The sequence below is a fragment of the Leptodactylus fuscus genome, chromosome 7 (genome assembly GCF_031893055.1).
Source record: "Leptodactylus fuscus isolate aLepFus1 chromosome 7, aLepFus1.hap2, whole genome shotgun sequence".
In the NCBI taxonomy this organism is placed as follows: domain Eukaryota; kingdom Metazoa; phylum Chordata; class Amphibia; order Anura; family Leptodactylidae; genus Leptodactylus; species Leptodactylus fuscus.
In genome coordinates, this window is record NC_134271.1 from 106,521,501 (window position 1) to 106,536,339 (window position 14,839).

At 42.4% G+C, this 14,839-nt stretch overlaps 1 protein-coding gene across 1 annotated transcript in view; it reads right to left on the bottom strand.

Moving 5' to 3' along the window:
- Positions 1 to 14,839, bottom strand: part of MNAT1 (MNAT1 component of CDK activating kinase) — a 102,351-nt gene that overhangs the window by 34,852 nt on the left and 52,660 nt on the right. The window contains exon 7 of the mRNA XM_075282789.1: positions 2,874 to 2,995. Coding sequence (XP_075138890.1) covers positions 2,874 to 2,995 — 122 coding nt within the window. The remainder of the gene's footprint in view (positions 1 to 2,873; positions 2,996 to 14,839) is intronic.

Genomic DNA, 14,839 nt, shown 5'->3' on the forward strand with positions numbered 1-14,839 from the left:
TGAAGAGGAGAGGAGACAGAAGGCAGCTAAAATCCTGAGATGGGAAAACTAGAAGTGACTAGAAATGAATGAGATAAAGTGCCCTTTATCCAATACATAATGCTTCACATCTAGCATTGGAAGGACAAACAACTGACTCAAATTTCTTTAGTTGCATTATAGTAGGTGGGGTACTTTGACAAACCTATAGTCTGAGTTATAACTGTTTGGACACTATTCTACTACTTCTCAGTGATAATTACTTAAAGAAACCATTATATGAAGATAACAAAAGGGCAACAACTGATGGGTTGTGTAATAACATCAAACCCCTCATATACATACAATGTATATCAGTAGGGTTTGTGCATTTTTGAGATAGTATTGCTCTACAATACAGTACTTATACTGTGTATATTTGTATTTTTTAAATTTTTTTATAAGCCAATAGTGCAGGTGAAGAGAACAAACTCTGTAATATACACTCACCGGCCACTTTATTAGGTACACCTGTCCAACTGCTCATTAACACTTAATTTCTAATCAGCCAATCACATGGCGGCAACTCAGTGCATTTAGGCATGTAGACATGGTCAAGACAATCTCCTGCAGTTCAAACCGAGCATCAGTATGGGGAAGAAAGGTGATTTGAGTGCCTTTGAACGTGGCATGGTTGTTGGTGCCAGAAGGGCTGGTCTGAGTATTTCAGAAACTGCTGATCTACTGGGATTTTCACGCACAACCATCTCTAGGGTTTACAGAGAATGGTCCGAAAAAGAAAAAACACCAGTGAGCGGCAGTTCTGTGGGCGGAAATGCGTTGTTGATGCCAGAGGTCAGAGGAGAATGGCCAGACTGGTTTGAGCTGATAGAAAGGCAACAGTGACTCAAATAGCCACCCGTTACAACCAAGGTAGCCAGAAGAGCATCTCTGAACGCACAGTACGTCGAACTTTGAGGCAGATGGGCTACAGCAGCAGAAGACCACACCGGGTGCCACTCCTTTCAGCTAAGAACAGGAAACTGAGGCTACAATTTGCACAAGCTCATCGAAATTGGACAATTGAAGATTGGAAAAACGTTGCCTGGTCTGATGAGTCTCGATTTCTGCTGCGACATTCGGATGGTAGGGTCAGAATTTGGCGTCAACAACATGAAAGCATGGATCCATCCTGCCTTGTATCAACGGTTCAGGCTGGTGGTGGTGGTGTCATGGTGTGGGGAATATTTTCTTGGCACTCTTTGGGCCCCTTGGTACCAATTGAGCATCGTTGCAACGCCAAAGCCTACCTGAGTATTGTTGCTGACCATGTCCATCCCTTTATGACCACAATGTACCCAACATCTGATGGCTACTTTCAGCAGGATAATGCGCCATGTCATAAAGCTGGAATCATCTCAGACTGGTTTCTTGAACATGACAATGAGTTCACTGTACTCCAATGGCCTCCACAGTCACCAGATCTCAATCCAATAGAGCATCTTTGGGTTGTGGTGGAACGGGAGATTCGCATCATGGATGTGCAGCCGACAAATCTGCGGCAACTGTGTGATGCCATCATGTCAATATGGACCAAAATCTCTGAGGAATGCTTCCAGCACCTTGTTGAATCTATGCCACAAAGAATTGAGGCAGTTCTGAAGGCAAAAGGGGGTCCAACCCGTTACTAGTATGGTGTACCTAATAAAGTGGCTGGTGAGTGTACGTCACCAAATAAACGTGCTTGTGTGTTACTGTGACATCAGTAGTACTGCTGTCTTTACTTCTTATCTGAGTCATTACAGGCCATATTCCTACACAAGCAGATCATTTTACAATGCAGTCTATGGCGAGGGGAGGGGGAGAAAGAGATATAAGGCAGTCTACAGCATTAAATCAGTCATTTCTGTCAGACGAATGCTGCACAGTAATTCTGATAACCCAGCTATAAAAGGACTCTCCTCTTCCTCCCCCCTCTCCATAAACTTATATTGTACAGATTTTGACAATGTCAAAATGATAGAAGAAAAAAAAGTAAAGAAACAGGCACTTTCTTTTTTTTTTTAATAAACTATAACTACAAAATGTGTTCTTTTCACCGGCACTATGGGTAAATGAAAAAATAAAACTTTAATTACATTTTAATATAACATACCACTTCTTCACATGTGCCATGATGAGTTGCCCCTTTGGACACCAGCTGCATTTTATACTGTGGTGTACTGTGTACTGTACAGAACCTTGACGATTCTGTTCTCAGTACCCGCTGCTGAAAGCTGCACTATATTGACTATTATATTTAAGGATATGTTTAATCAGTATTAGTTATGGTGTAGAGATGTGGTAGTTTTCTGGCACAATCTACAGTAAGTCAGGCCAACGCTGCCCTTCTCACCCACCTTCTAAAAAAGTGGCGAGTAAGACGCAGTAGCCGAGATGTGCCATGCTGCTTCAAAAATGTGCCAAGTCGATGTACGTTTTTGCTTTTTTTTCTGGGCGCATGTCAAATATCTAGGCTCCTGTGTTTTAGGCCCAGTAAATACATTCCAGGAAAACACCTGTAAACACGTTTTATTTTCTTTCATTTTTTCACTTGAAGGTGAAATGTGCTTTAATAACAAGCAAAGTTTAGATTTCTGAGCTCCCTTTGAAATGTTTTCTTGTAGAAACCACAGAACGTGTTAAAATGTTTAGGGCCGATTTTACAAAGTGTAAGGTTGACTTACAATGCTCTAAAAAGCTTCACTTACGTCACAGCAAAATTCTACACGTCCCACGTTCAGCACTGTGTTTACTAAACCAGATGTTCTGCAATTACCTATGTATATATTTGACACTCACTTTCCTACAGACAGCTTATGTCTGTGAATGATTCCATTCTGTCGGCACATGTACAAACAGAAAAATACACTTACCCCAATCTACTCAGCACTTCTATTTCAGGAACTGCTGGACCATACGACTCTATGTGAACAGGTTGATATTGATACAAACTTTCTTCCAGTTTTGAGAGTGGTGCAGAAGAAATATGCTGACCCTACAAAATAAAATGTGAAATAAATATAAACACAAACAATAGAAAAGAACAAGTTTTGTGAAATTATTACGATGGGGAAAGATTACTAATCTCAAGACTCCCTACATCCCCGAACATCATATTTGGGAAATTTACTCATGTATTTCTTTCTCCAGATCTCAGCATTATATAGAAGGTAAGCATTCTCTAAGGCTAAATTCACATAATTGTGCAGGGTAATGGTAGTGGAAAATGAACAAAACATCAGATGTTTAGGATCCGTCTGAGATACGTTTTCACAGATCGCTCAGACTTGAGGCATCTGTGAAAACGGACAAAAATGTTGTATTTTTTGACAGTTGACCAAAACAGACATGCGAATAGATATAGTTAGATTAATGTACTAAAACCGGTTGCGTGGCTGCTGTCACATGGCCAGTTTTGAGATTCCTGCGAATTCAGTAAAAAAAAGTAAATAGAAAAAGTTTTGGCTATTTTGTGCCAAGAGGTCATGCTCCTTGTGATTATACAAATGTGCTACATCTCAACATGGTGCATGGATGTTTAGGGTCTATTGAAGTTGAAAACCCACACGGGATGCTGCATAAAAAATGCCTGGTCATAACGTAACTAACATAGTGAGGAGACAAGTTAACTTTATTTGAATGGAACTGAGATGCAAACAGGCCATGTTATTCAGGAACGTAAGGTCACAGGCCTATGAAGTGCACGTGGTAGTGTCAAACTTTATGTAACGGCGGGCAATTTTGTCAAAAATTGTTTGTTTTTGGGTTTTTGTTTTTTTTTTGGGGGGGGGGGGTGTTTCATCCCTGCGGACAATTTTCGATTTGAAACTATTTTCTCAAACGCACCAAGATATTTTTTTGGGGAAGTTTATTATTTTTTAACCTATCCTTAGAATAAGTTATCAAGAAATGTATTTCAAATGACAAGTTTAAAGAGGACCTTTCACCACTTGGGGCACATGCGGTTTTATACACCGCTAGAAAGCTGACAGTGCCCTGAATTCAGCGCACTATCAGCTTTCCCGTTCTATGCCCCAGGTGAAGAGCTATCGGTGCCAGTACAATAGCTCTTCACCATCAGAAAGGCATTTCTGACAGTCAGTCAGGAACGCCCTTCCTCACAGCAGCACCTATAGCGCTGTACTGTGAGAGCAGTGAGGAACGATCTCTCCCCTCCCGATAGTTCTCATCCATAGACTAGTACTGGGGGAGGCATTCCTCACCGCTCAGCGTCATGGCTAGGTGGTAAGCAACAACCGCTCTCACAGTACAGCACTATAGACGCTACTGTGAGGAAGGGCGTTCCTGACTGACTGTCAGAAACGCCCATCTGACAGTGAAGAGCTACAGATAGCTCTTCACCGAGCGCACAGAACGGGAAAGGCTTTCTAGTGGTGTATAAAACCGCATGCATCCGAGGTGATGAAAGATCCTCTAAGTTTTGTTATGAAAATGAATAACACAAAAACTGGCCATTACGGTATATAACTTTGCATTTATCATCATTTTTTATGTCTGCAAGCTCAACTCTACCTGTCACTTTTGCTGAAGATCGGCTCCAGACTGGGTACAAGCTAGTTCATCTGAGGTTTCTCATACACAGGACACAGAAGAGAAGATTCTGCTAGCACCTCTCTCTGTAACTCTCAGATGAAGCAGCAGGAAGGACATTGTACAGCAGTACCAAGTGGTATCAAAACCATTACAAAAGCTAGAAGTGTCTATTTATGCCTGACTGACATTCTGCAGCCTCCCTCCATCCCTTACATTCTCCATAGACTTGTAGGAGCAGCAGATATAGCGTTATTCGTCAGTACCGCTGAAAATCTGTCTCCTCTCTATCTTTCTCAAGACAGATTTTAGCAGGAAATTGAGAATGAAAGCACAATGCAGGAGGTGAGGATGTTCAAAGATGGAGCAATTACGAAGGAATGAATTTCTTTACAGTAATACATAATTAGAGTAGAGTATTACTGATAGTAATTAATGATTTCCTGATTAGCAGAAAGGATTCCTGAAAGTATTAGCCTATAGTCTCATTAATCATGTACAAAAACAACTGGGTAACCTAATCCTACTGTAAGGGAGAAAAAAAACCTAAAAACATTTCTATGACCCATTAAGGGCAGATGGCCTTCTAGTAGTGCACAGAATGTAATACTACACAAACCCCCAATGATCTTTTGGCCCTCATTGGATCTACAAACTACAATGGAGCAAGTGCAGCTAGTACAATAAAAATCTAATATTAATGGGATGACTTACTTTAGTTTAAAAGGGTTGTAAATGGGCTTGAGCCGATCATGAGATTTCAGGATCGTTTTTAAAATCTGATTTCCGATCATTTTCCATTCGAAACCGATCCCAATGCAAGTCAATGGGATTTTTTTTGATAATCGAAGATCGGATTTTAAAACCGATCCTATTCACTACACAGCATGGAGTCTAAAAATTGAACGCTTTAATTGTTGCTGTGTAGTGATTAAAAAAAAAAAAAATCCTGCCTTACCTGCATAGATCGCTGGTCCGGTCCCTGCTGTTCTCGCTCCTCTTTTCACCTCGCTGAATGGATGCAGCCGGCTCGCAGGGGGTTAAGCGGCTGGACGCCGGCACAGGCTGTGTGTTGGCTGCATCCATTCATTCCTAAGGGACCTAGCTAACATTGTTAGCTTTTCTCCACAATGCTTGGCCAGTAGCAAAGCATTGTGGGAAATAACCTCCGACCTCGATCCCGCCTAAAAAGATCAGGATCGGAATTCCGATCACACTCGTGAAATTTACTCAATCGCCGATCGGAATGCGATCCCGATTGCTCAACCCTAGTTGTAAAAATGTATAGAATCTTGAATTATACTGTATTATCCATACTGCTGTAACGCACTGAATTTCCCCATTGTTGGGACTATTAAAGGATTATCTTATCTTAATTCAATAAAAGGTTCCCATACATAGTGGACAAAACTCAGCTAAACATACTGTTTTCAGCAGAATATGCCAATGATCTGAGATGTAAGAAGACTCTCCCATGGAAGATGTATGTAGAAAGACGGATCAGGAACCTCGTGCTTTGTTCTACCTGAAGATAGGCCACTGTAAGAGTATTCGGGTAGTAGTGGATTGTGCACTCTCCAATGAAATAAACAAACATACACATACTTAAACGCCAAGCATTGCTTTAAATGGAAAGAGGAGGGGACTGTCAGCCAGATCTCTAATGTGCAGTATGTGGACAGCCTACCCAACAAAGTACCAGCTACTACAAGGTTAGGATAGCTGAGAAGTACCAACCGAATACACAACTCTTATGAATGAATGAATGAATGAATGAATGAAATAAAAATAAATAAATGAACAAAGAGTCCTCCTTTCTCCCAACTGGTGGGGGATTGAGCAGTCGGACCCCACGGATCTGCAAGTTATCATAGTATGGCTGTCTAGGTCTAGAAAAATAAGACAATACAAAAAAAAAAAAAAAAAAAGGTCCAAACTTGCTGATGTCAATTGTAACATTAGCTGAAATATCATAAGACACAACTTTAACCCTTTAGAGATTCTGGTACTTTGAGACTTAATACAAGGTAATGATTTTTAAAACCCCCTTTGGATATGGAAAACTATCAAATTACTGAAACAATAAGGAGGAAAAAAACATGCAGTGACAAGACGTGTTAGATAAACAGTGTATAGTGAATAAATGACATGATTGATTGTCTAATTGGCTTTGGCAAAGGCAGAGGTCATTCCTTTGACTCCGAGCCCTGCAGGGGGCACTCAATCACCAGTCTACCATAATGACATCACAAGTTCTCATGTCAAGTTTAGTGACTGTGTAAATTAGAAACATAGGAAACCAGTTAGGACTCCTATACGACAAAAGCACAAATATCAAGACCCTCGGATGGGCAAACAAAACTAACACACTGTGCCATAAGGTAAACGCGAACGTCACCAACTCTGCTGTAATTTCAACACAGTGAAACATTATATACGTCTTCACTACTTTCCCCTGCTGAACGTTGCCACCAAAACGGAAATGTTACATTTTTAACAGTTTACAACACATTTCTAGGTTTTATTTTATTGTTTTCACATTTACTGAGCACTAGTAAGTAAGTCAGACACAACACTACAATATCCCGATTTTCTACTGCAATTGCAAACCTGTCATGTTTGAGCTAAATGCAAAAACCTACTAAATAAAATAAACTTAGGAAAGGGTACAAACATGGCAAAAGAGCAAGGGTAGGCAAACTAAAGCAATTCAGCTATTGTGAAACTAAAAGTCCCAGCATGTCTACATGTGCAAAACCGCAGTAAATATACAAAGCAGTGAGGGCAATGCCGACGTGTTCGTGAGGAAAAAAAAAAAAAGTTTTAATGATAGGATCCCGTTAAGAAAGGCTATTCTTCTCCTGCCTTTAGATGTCTTCTCCGCGCCGCCGTTCGGTAGAAATCCCGGTTTTCGTCGGTATGCAAATCAGTTCTCTCGGGGCACTGGGGGTGGTCCCCAGCGCTCAAACAGCACTGAGGGCGTCTCCAATACTGCGAGAGAAATCTCCAGTGGTCTGTGGGCTTGCGCAGCTGAGGCCCGATGGCAGAGCCGACTGTGCATGCATAGAAGTTTGAAACCAGCTCTGGAAGAAGATGCTTAGAGAGGCCGTTCTTAAAGAAGATAGAAATCTCCAGCGCCGCCTCTCTCGCAGCATTGGGGACGCCCCCAGTGCTGCGAGAGAACTCATTTACATACAGACGAAAACCGGGATTTCTACTGACCAGCAGCGCAGAGAAGACATCTAAAGGTTATTCCTGCGTGTGATCAAGAAATTTTTTTTTTTTATTTTAATGATAAGATCCCTTTAAGAGCTGTAATTAACTGTCTCAGAACCGTAGCCAGCAATGCCTCCATGTCCAGAGGCCGTGTGAAACGCTCTACACTTTTGTGCTCAATTTCTCACGCAGCCATCTTTCCTCCTGTTATTCTCACTAAGAAAATGAATGCTACACATTTTTCCATATACAATGCTCAAACCTCCAAAAAAAAACCCTAAGAGAGTGCTAAAGAATCTGTGGTTGGAATATTGTACATAAGCCATTGAGTAGCTTTCACAGTAGGCCCATTCCTGTGAAACATGCTGAGCTTTACTTGATAGGAATATCAACTTTTTAGACCATTTCCTACTGGAGGGGAATACTGCTGCTTTTCAATACAGAAAATGTGTTTTTTTTTTTTTTTTGTTTTTTTTTAATTTATTTATACTTGATATATATTAATAAAAAACCTAAATCTCCAGGAAGACCGGCTACATTCACAGAGCGCCCAGGAGATCCAGCTTCTACATGCCTTTTATTCATCAAAAATAGAGACAAACAGAACAAAGGGGGAAGAAAACCACCTTCCCGTGTGCTGAGATCTCTTTCCATTTTACTAATAAAATGGAGACAAATGCGGTTACCCAACAAATTCTAATACACAAATCCAAATCCCACGTATAGACCTAGATTTAAAGAGATTGTCAAGTAAAATAAAAATATATTTAAATAGGAGCTACAAGGGATAGGCGAGAGCAGACCATCACTTTTTAGTTTAGGACTCCTCTTAAGCACAGTAATTTCCCTGGAAAATCCTTTTAAAAGAGGATATATCGGATACTTGCAGCCAACACTAGAGGGCGTTTAGGAAGTTACTGTGTAGAGTGCTATCACTGAGATAAAAGCAAACCTGTTATTTTGCAGTTTTTCAGGCCCTAACGGATATTTCATACTGATGACCTATGTACAAAATAGGTCAACAATTTCTGATCTGAAGGAGTCTGATACCCAGATCCTGCCCTAACTAGCCATTTCAGCAGCCTCAATGCACCAGAAGCTACTGCAATGGACAGAAAATGCGCACAGCCAGACCCTATGAATGCTTCAGGTACCTGAACACTGCTGTAGCTTCTGATATCTGGAGGCTGGTATCTGAAACAGCTGATCAGTGCAGGGACTGGGTGTCGGATCCCCATAGAGCAAATTCTGATGCGCTATCATGTGGATAGACCATCAGTATGAAATATGCATTAGGTGCTGGAGTCACAGAGTTGGTCACAAGACGACAGATGTATCCATCTATAATAAGAAATTTAGGAATATATACAGTCCAGATCAATATATTGAGGAGTTTCTGCCGTGGCACTGAACTTTCTCAAGCCTCTGTTGGTAGCATTAAAGGGAGTCTATCACTGAAAATAGTGATTTTTAACTAAGCACATATTTGCATAGAAAATCCAATGAAAATAAAAGATTCCAGCTTACATCCACGGTCCTTATAAAACGTAGCGTTTATTCCAAAATTAAAAAACACACATGTTCACAAGCAGTATCGTCTCGTAGGTATATCCATCCCTTACATAGACTCGCTGACGCGTTTCGAAGACATAAAGTCTTCTTAGTCGTAGCCTAATGGCTACGACTAAGAAGACTTTATGTCTTCAAAACGCGTCAGCGAGTCTATGTAAGGGATGGATATACCTACGAGACGATACTGCTTGTGAACATGTGTGTTTTTTAATTTTGGAATAAACGCTACGTTTTATAAGGACCGTGGATGTAAGCTGGAATCTTTTATTTTCATTGGATTTTCTTGCTACGTGACCCATAGCCGGTGGGGTTGATTTCCGGGCTTCCTTCGTCCTCAAGTCTACAAGACTACATAGAACTCCCAGTAAGAATGTTGGATGAAGATTCATAAGTAAGTGGGCTGCATTTTTTCTCTGTTTGCGTACATATTTGCATAGCCTTTAGAAAGGCTACTCTAGACATACCTTTTATTCATTAATCCTACCAGCTATTTTTGAATTATCCCGCTTTTATTGATATGCTAATTAGCCACCACAGTGCACTCCAGAAGTCTTTATTATGTTCCCCGAGTACTGCTTGTGTGATATGTGTGAATAAGGGGGAGGTGAGAGCAGGGAAGGCTGATCACACAAGCAGTGCTCAGGGAACATAATAAAGATTTCCAGTGCTCTGTGCTGGATAATCAGCATATCAATAAAAGTGGGCTAATTCAAAAACAGCTGAGAGGATTACTGAATAAAAAGTGTGGAATAGCCTTTCTAAAGGCTAGGCAAATATACCCTTAGGGAATGTTCACATTACCGTCAGTGTCCGACAGGTAGTGTCCGCTCCTAGTGTCCGTTCAAAATCTCGCACGGACATTAGGAGCGGACACTAGCTGTGTCCGTGACACTTTTCATTCATTTAAATGGCGATCGGGTGTGTTCTTTTGCACTCCGTGCCTGTCTGTTTGTAAAGATGTCCGACTTTTCCGAAAAGTCGGACATCTTTACAAACTAACAGTGAAGGACGGGCACGGAGTGCAAAAGAACACTGACGGTAGTGTGAACGCCCCCTTAGTTAAAAAAAAAAAAAAAAAAAATCACTACAGCCAATGATAGATTCCCTTTAAAGACTAGGATCGCCCATTACCATTACATTCAAAGGCAGCCAAAGGATCTGTTAAACTGGTGAAGCTAATGTAGTATTAAAATCTCAGCAATAAATCCCCAGTATATTGTACAACTAGATATACCCCAGAGTACACATGACCAGGTCCTTAGTAGCTATGGGCACACATTTCTGCACAGCTTGGAGCTCATGCGGTATGTGCTGCCTGAATTTTCTTACTACAAATGTGCCAAAACATGAGTAATCTGTACAGAAGGCGCAGTGTTATTACGGGTCAGTTATCTGACATGCGATAACCCAGAGCAGCTTGGGAATTGAGAACAGTCTGATAATATGGCGTTTTTTTACCAGCAATATAACAGAGCAATTACCAAACAAAAGACTAAACGGAGTAGAAAAGTATTATTTGGAGTGGCGGAGAAGGAAATTTCAAGGCTTCATAAACAAAAAAAAACCCCACAAAGCACAGAAAATGTTAAAAAAAAAAAATAAAAACATTGGTTGACTGGATGTCTGAAAACCGTGTTACGCAATAGTTATTTGCATACAGTAAAAGATAAAGCATAGCATGGTAGAAAGCAGAAAAGGTAAAGGCAGAGAGAATATTTTGTTAGTCAAATCTACACAAAAAGGATCCTGGGCGGTTTGTGCGGTTTAAAACTCACATAGGAAAATGCAGCAGAGACGTCGCAGACAACAGGAGCAGTGAAGGTAACTGCTTGGCTCAGCACTGAGGAGAGCTGCATTGATTTTGTATTGGCCGAGCTTTTAAGAGGCACAAGTTAAGGCCAATAAAGTGGTGCACAAGCTATTCCAGAATGTAATGAGCCTTATCAAGTGGAAGAAAGCCCTGCGCACCGAAAGCTGTGCTGTAATTACATTTCCCACTTACACCGCTGCTAAAACACAGGAAAAATAGCTCTCAGCACTTTGGGAAGTTTCAGGCCATCCATTGTGCGGGATGTAAAACGGCTGCTATCCTCTAACAGAGGCCACCTATTCTGGGAAGGTCTAATAGGAATCATATTATACTTTATGTTACCCCTTCACATTGTATGCATTTACCATTAGTACTATAGACTAAAGACAGTGACATAGGAGAGCTGAAAGGTCCTTGTAAGTATTCTCTTCTGACATGTCTGTATTAGTAAAAACTTTAATAGGAGTTGAATAATAAATAATAATAATAATAATAATAATAATAATAATAATCTCCTAGTGCTGAGGGGCCCATAAACATAGCAAACTATTATTCAATACTCCCTGGGCCTGATTCCCCAGCGGCGGCAGCTCCGTTTGTCCGTATACCAGTCCCCATGTTATATAAGCCAGGTGACCGCTGCAGCCAATCACAGACCTCAGCGGCCATCTTTTCACAAATGGCATGTTACTGCATTCATGTGGAGTTCATGAAGAGCAACTATAAGAAACTTTGTAAAGTATCTTATCTCAGAGAAATGCCTCATCAGGCTGTATCACTTACCATTGATAAACGGAGTTTCGCACTCTGTAGGGACAGACGTCTTTCACAAGGCAAATGGTAACACCCAGTTGTCTGTGTGTAACTTTCCAGGAGAAATAGCAGAAGCGTAACAACACAGAATATTAAGAAAAGATTCTTCAGAATGACTCTCATACAGACATGCATTTACTACAACAGATTTGACAGGTCCTCTAACTTATTGCAAATGTAGTGAAAGTTGTACCTAGCAATGACAACATAGGGGTAGAGGTCAGATACCAAGCTCACGAGGCCAGTCATAGTGAAGGATAGTAAATGTGGTGTTGGGGTTTGTTTTACAGCAACTAGTGTGTGGCACAGTAGCACAAAACTGATCCAATTTCATATCATATGACCACATTCGTTTCTGTAGCCCTAGCTTTACTTCTACAAAATATTATGTGCAGATTACTATTAAAACATATATGTAATAGATTTTGTAACCCGTTCCTTTGTATCAGTAATTCTTGGTTGATTTTGATAGAAACACTGGTTGGCACCCCAATTCATTCACAGCCACAACTAATATTACTGTAGCCCAAATGACCATGTTCAGCTCCACCACATTATTTTATACAGTGGTCATAGTGGTTTTATTAATGTCTATGGGGATGTGAAAGAAACAGAACAGACTCAGAAGACATGATGTCTATATGTCTTTACTTAGCTGATCATATAAACCAGCCTGTGGTAAATTGCCAGAAACAAGAGCCGAAATGTCTGAGAAATGTCCTGGCGGAGGAAGGCTAGCCTGGATTTCAGCTGTTCTAAAGCCTGTTTAGTCAAATGCAGGCAAATGTCCAGAACGTATTCTCTGTGTGGCTTCTTGGCATGAGTGTATAGTTTGGATATTAAAAATGGTGTGGTTACGATTTTTTAGACATGTTTAGTGTGTGTGTCAAAAAAAACATTCTAAAAAATAATGTTTAAATGGACAGTTCCTGTGAACGAGACTACAAAGGGTTGAAGGGAACAGTTAAAGGGGCCAGTTACACATCATATTTAGGAATATACAAGAAAAGGTGCGCAGCAGGGCTACATTTAGACAGGCAGCCTAACTTCTATTTGTACGTGCAGTGAATGGGATTCTAACCTCACATTAGCTCTGGGATTGAATACAAGTAGAGAATTTAATTTAATCAATTTTCCTTTGAAGGGATTGATAGGTTCGTGTTACCTGAATCAAACAGTGTTTTCCCCTTGTGAATCACTGTCTCCACTGCCAAGATATCACTGGTTTTGTCAATATGAAAACTAGCTCTTTGGAGCACAGAGCATTGCCATTACTCCAAAGAGGTCAGCCTCCCACCACCCATACTCAATCTCTCCCGCCCATATGCAGGGCCGCCATCAGGAATTTTGGGGCCCCATACAGCCTAAGTGTCTGCCCCCCCCCCCCTGCCATTTTTGCTTTGCGCGCCGCGGGAAATTTAGCCCCACCCACTGTTATGTCGACTCCGCCCACTCATTAATTTTCCATTTGCCCGCACACTGTATAATCCTCCTACAGTCACCCGTAAATTATATGTCCCCCTCCGTCTCTCCCCTAGCTTCATCTGCCCCCAGATTCATGTCCCCTCCATCTCTGCCCCCAGATTCATGTCCCCTCCATCTCTGCCCCCAGATTCATGTCCCCACATTTCTGCCCACAGATTCATGTCCCTCCATCTCTGCCCCCAGATTCATGTCCCCCCATCTCCATACCTCCCAACTTTTGAAGAACTAAAAGAGGGACAAAATGTGTGGCGCGCTTAGCGCGCCGCAGCAAATTTAGCCCCGCCCACTTTTGTGTTGACTCCGCCCACTCGTTAATTTTTCATGTGCCCGCACACAGTATAATCCTCCTACAGTCACCCGTAAATTATGTCCCCCCTCTATCTCTCCCCCAGTTTCATATACACCCTTCATCTGCCCCCAGTTTCATGTCCCCCTTTCATCTCTGCCCCTAGATTCATGTCCCCACATCTCTGCCCCCAGTTTCATGTTCCCTCCATCTCTGCCCCCAGATTCATGTCCCCCCAGATTCATGTCCCCCCTACATCTCTGCCCCCAGATTCATGTCCGCTCCATCTCTGCCCCCAGATTCATGTCCCCCCAGATTCATGTCCCCCCTCCATCTCTGCCCCCAGATTCATGTCCCTCCATCTCTGCCACAAGATTCATGTCCTCCCCATCTCTGCCCCCAGATTCATGTCCCCACATCTCTGCCCCCAGATTCATGTCCCCACAGTGTCATGCCGTCCCCTCCTTCATCTGCCCCAGTGTCATGCCGTCCTCTCTTTCATCTGCCCCCAGATTCACGTTCCACCTCCCCATTAAACTTACCTTCTCCTCCGCTCCCTCGCCGCTCTCTGCGCGTCTCTCTCGCTGACACATGCGGCTGAAGGAAGGAGCTGACACGGGTCAGCTCCACGCTTCGCCGCTGGGTGTCTCTCTCGCTGACACATATGCGGCTGAAGCGAGGAGCTTACCTGTGTCAGCTCCTCGCCTCGCCGCCTCTCTCCCTGACGCTGACATGTATGCGGCTGAAGGGAGGAGCTGACCTGTGTCAGCTCCTCACTTCGCCGCTGCCGCCTCTCTCGCTGACACATATGCGGCTGAGCCGGGTTCCGGCTCAGCCTCATATGTGTCACCGAGAGAGGCGGCAGCGGCGAAGTGAGGAGCTGACACAGGTCAGCTCCTCCCTTCAGCCGCATATGTGTCAGCGAGACAGGCGGCAGCGGCGAAGCGAGGAGCTGACCTGTGTCAGCTCCTCGCTTCAGCCGCGTTATGTGCTCAACTCAGATCTGCGTCCTCTGGACGCAGATCTGAGTTGAAACAGGACATATAATGACTGCTGCCGGCGCCAGGGGGCCCGGGCCCCCCCCCCCCCCCATTTTAAAATTTGGC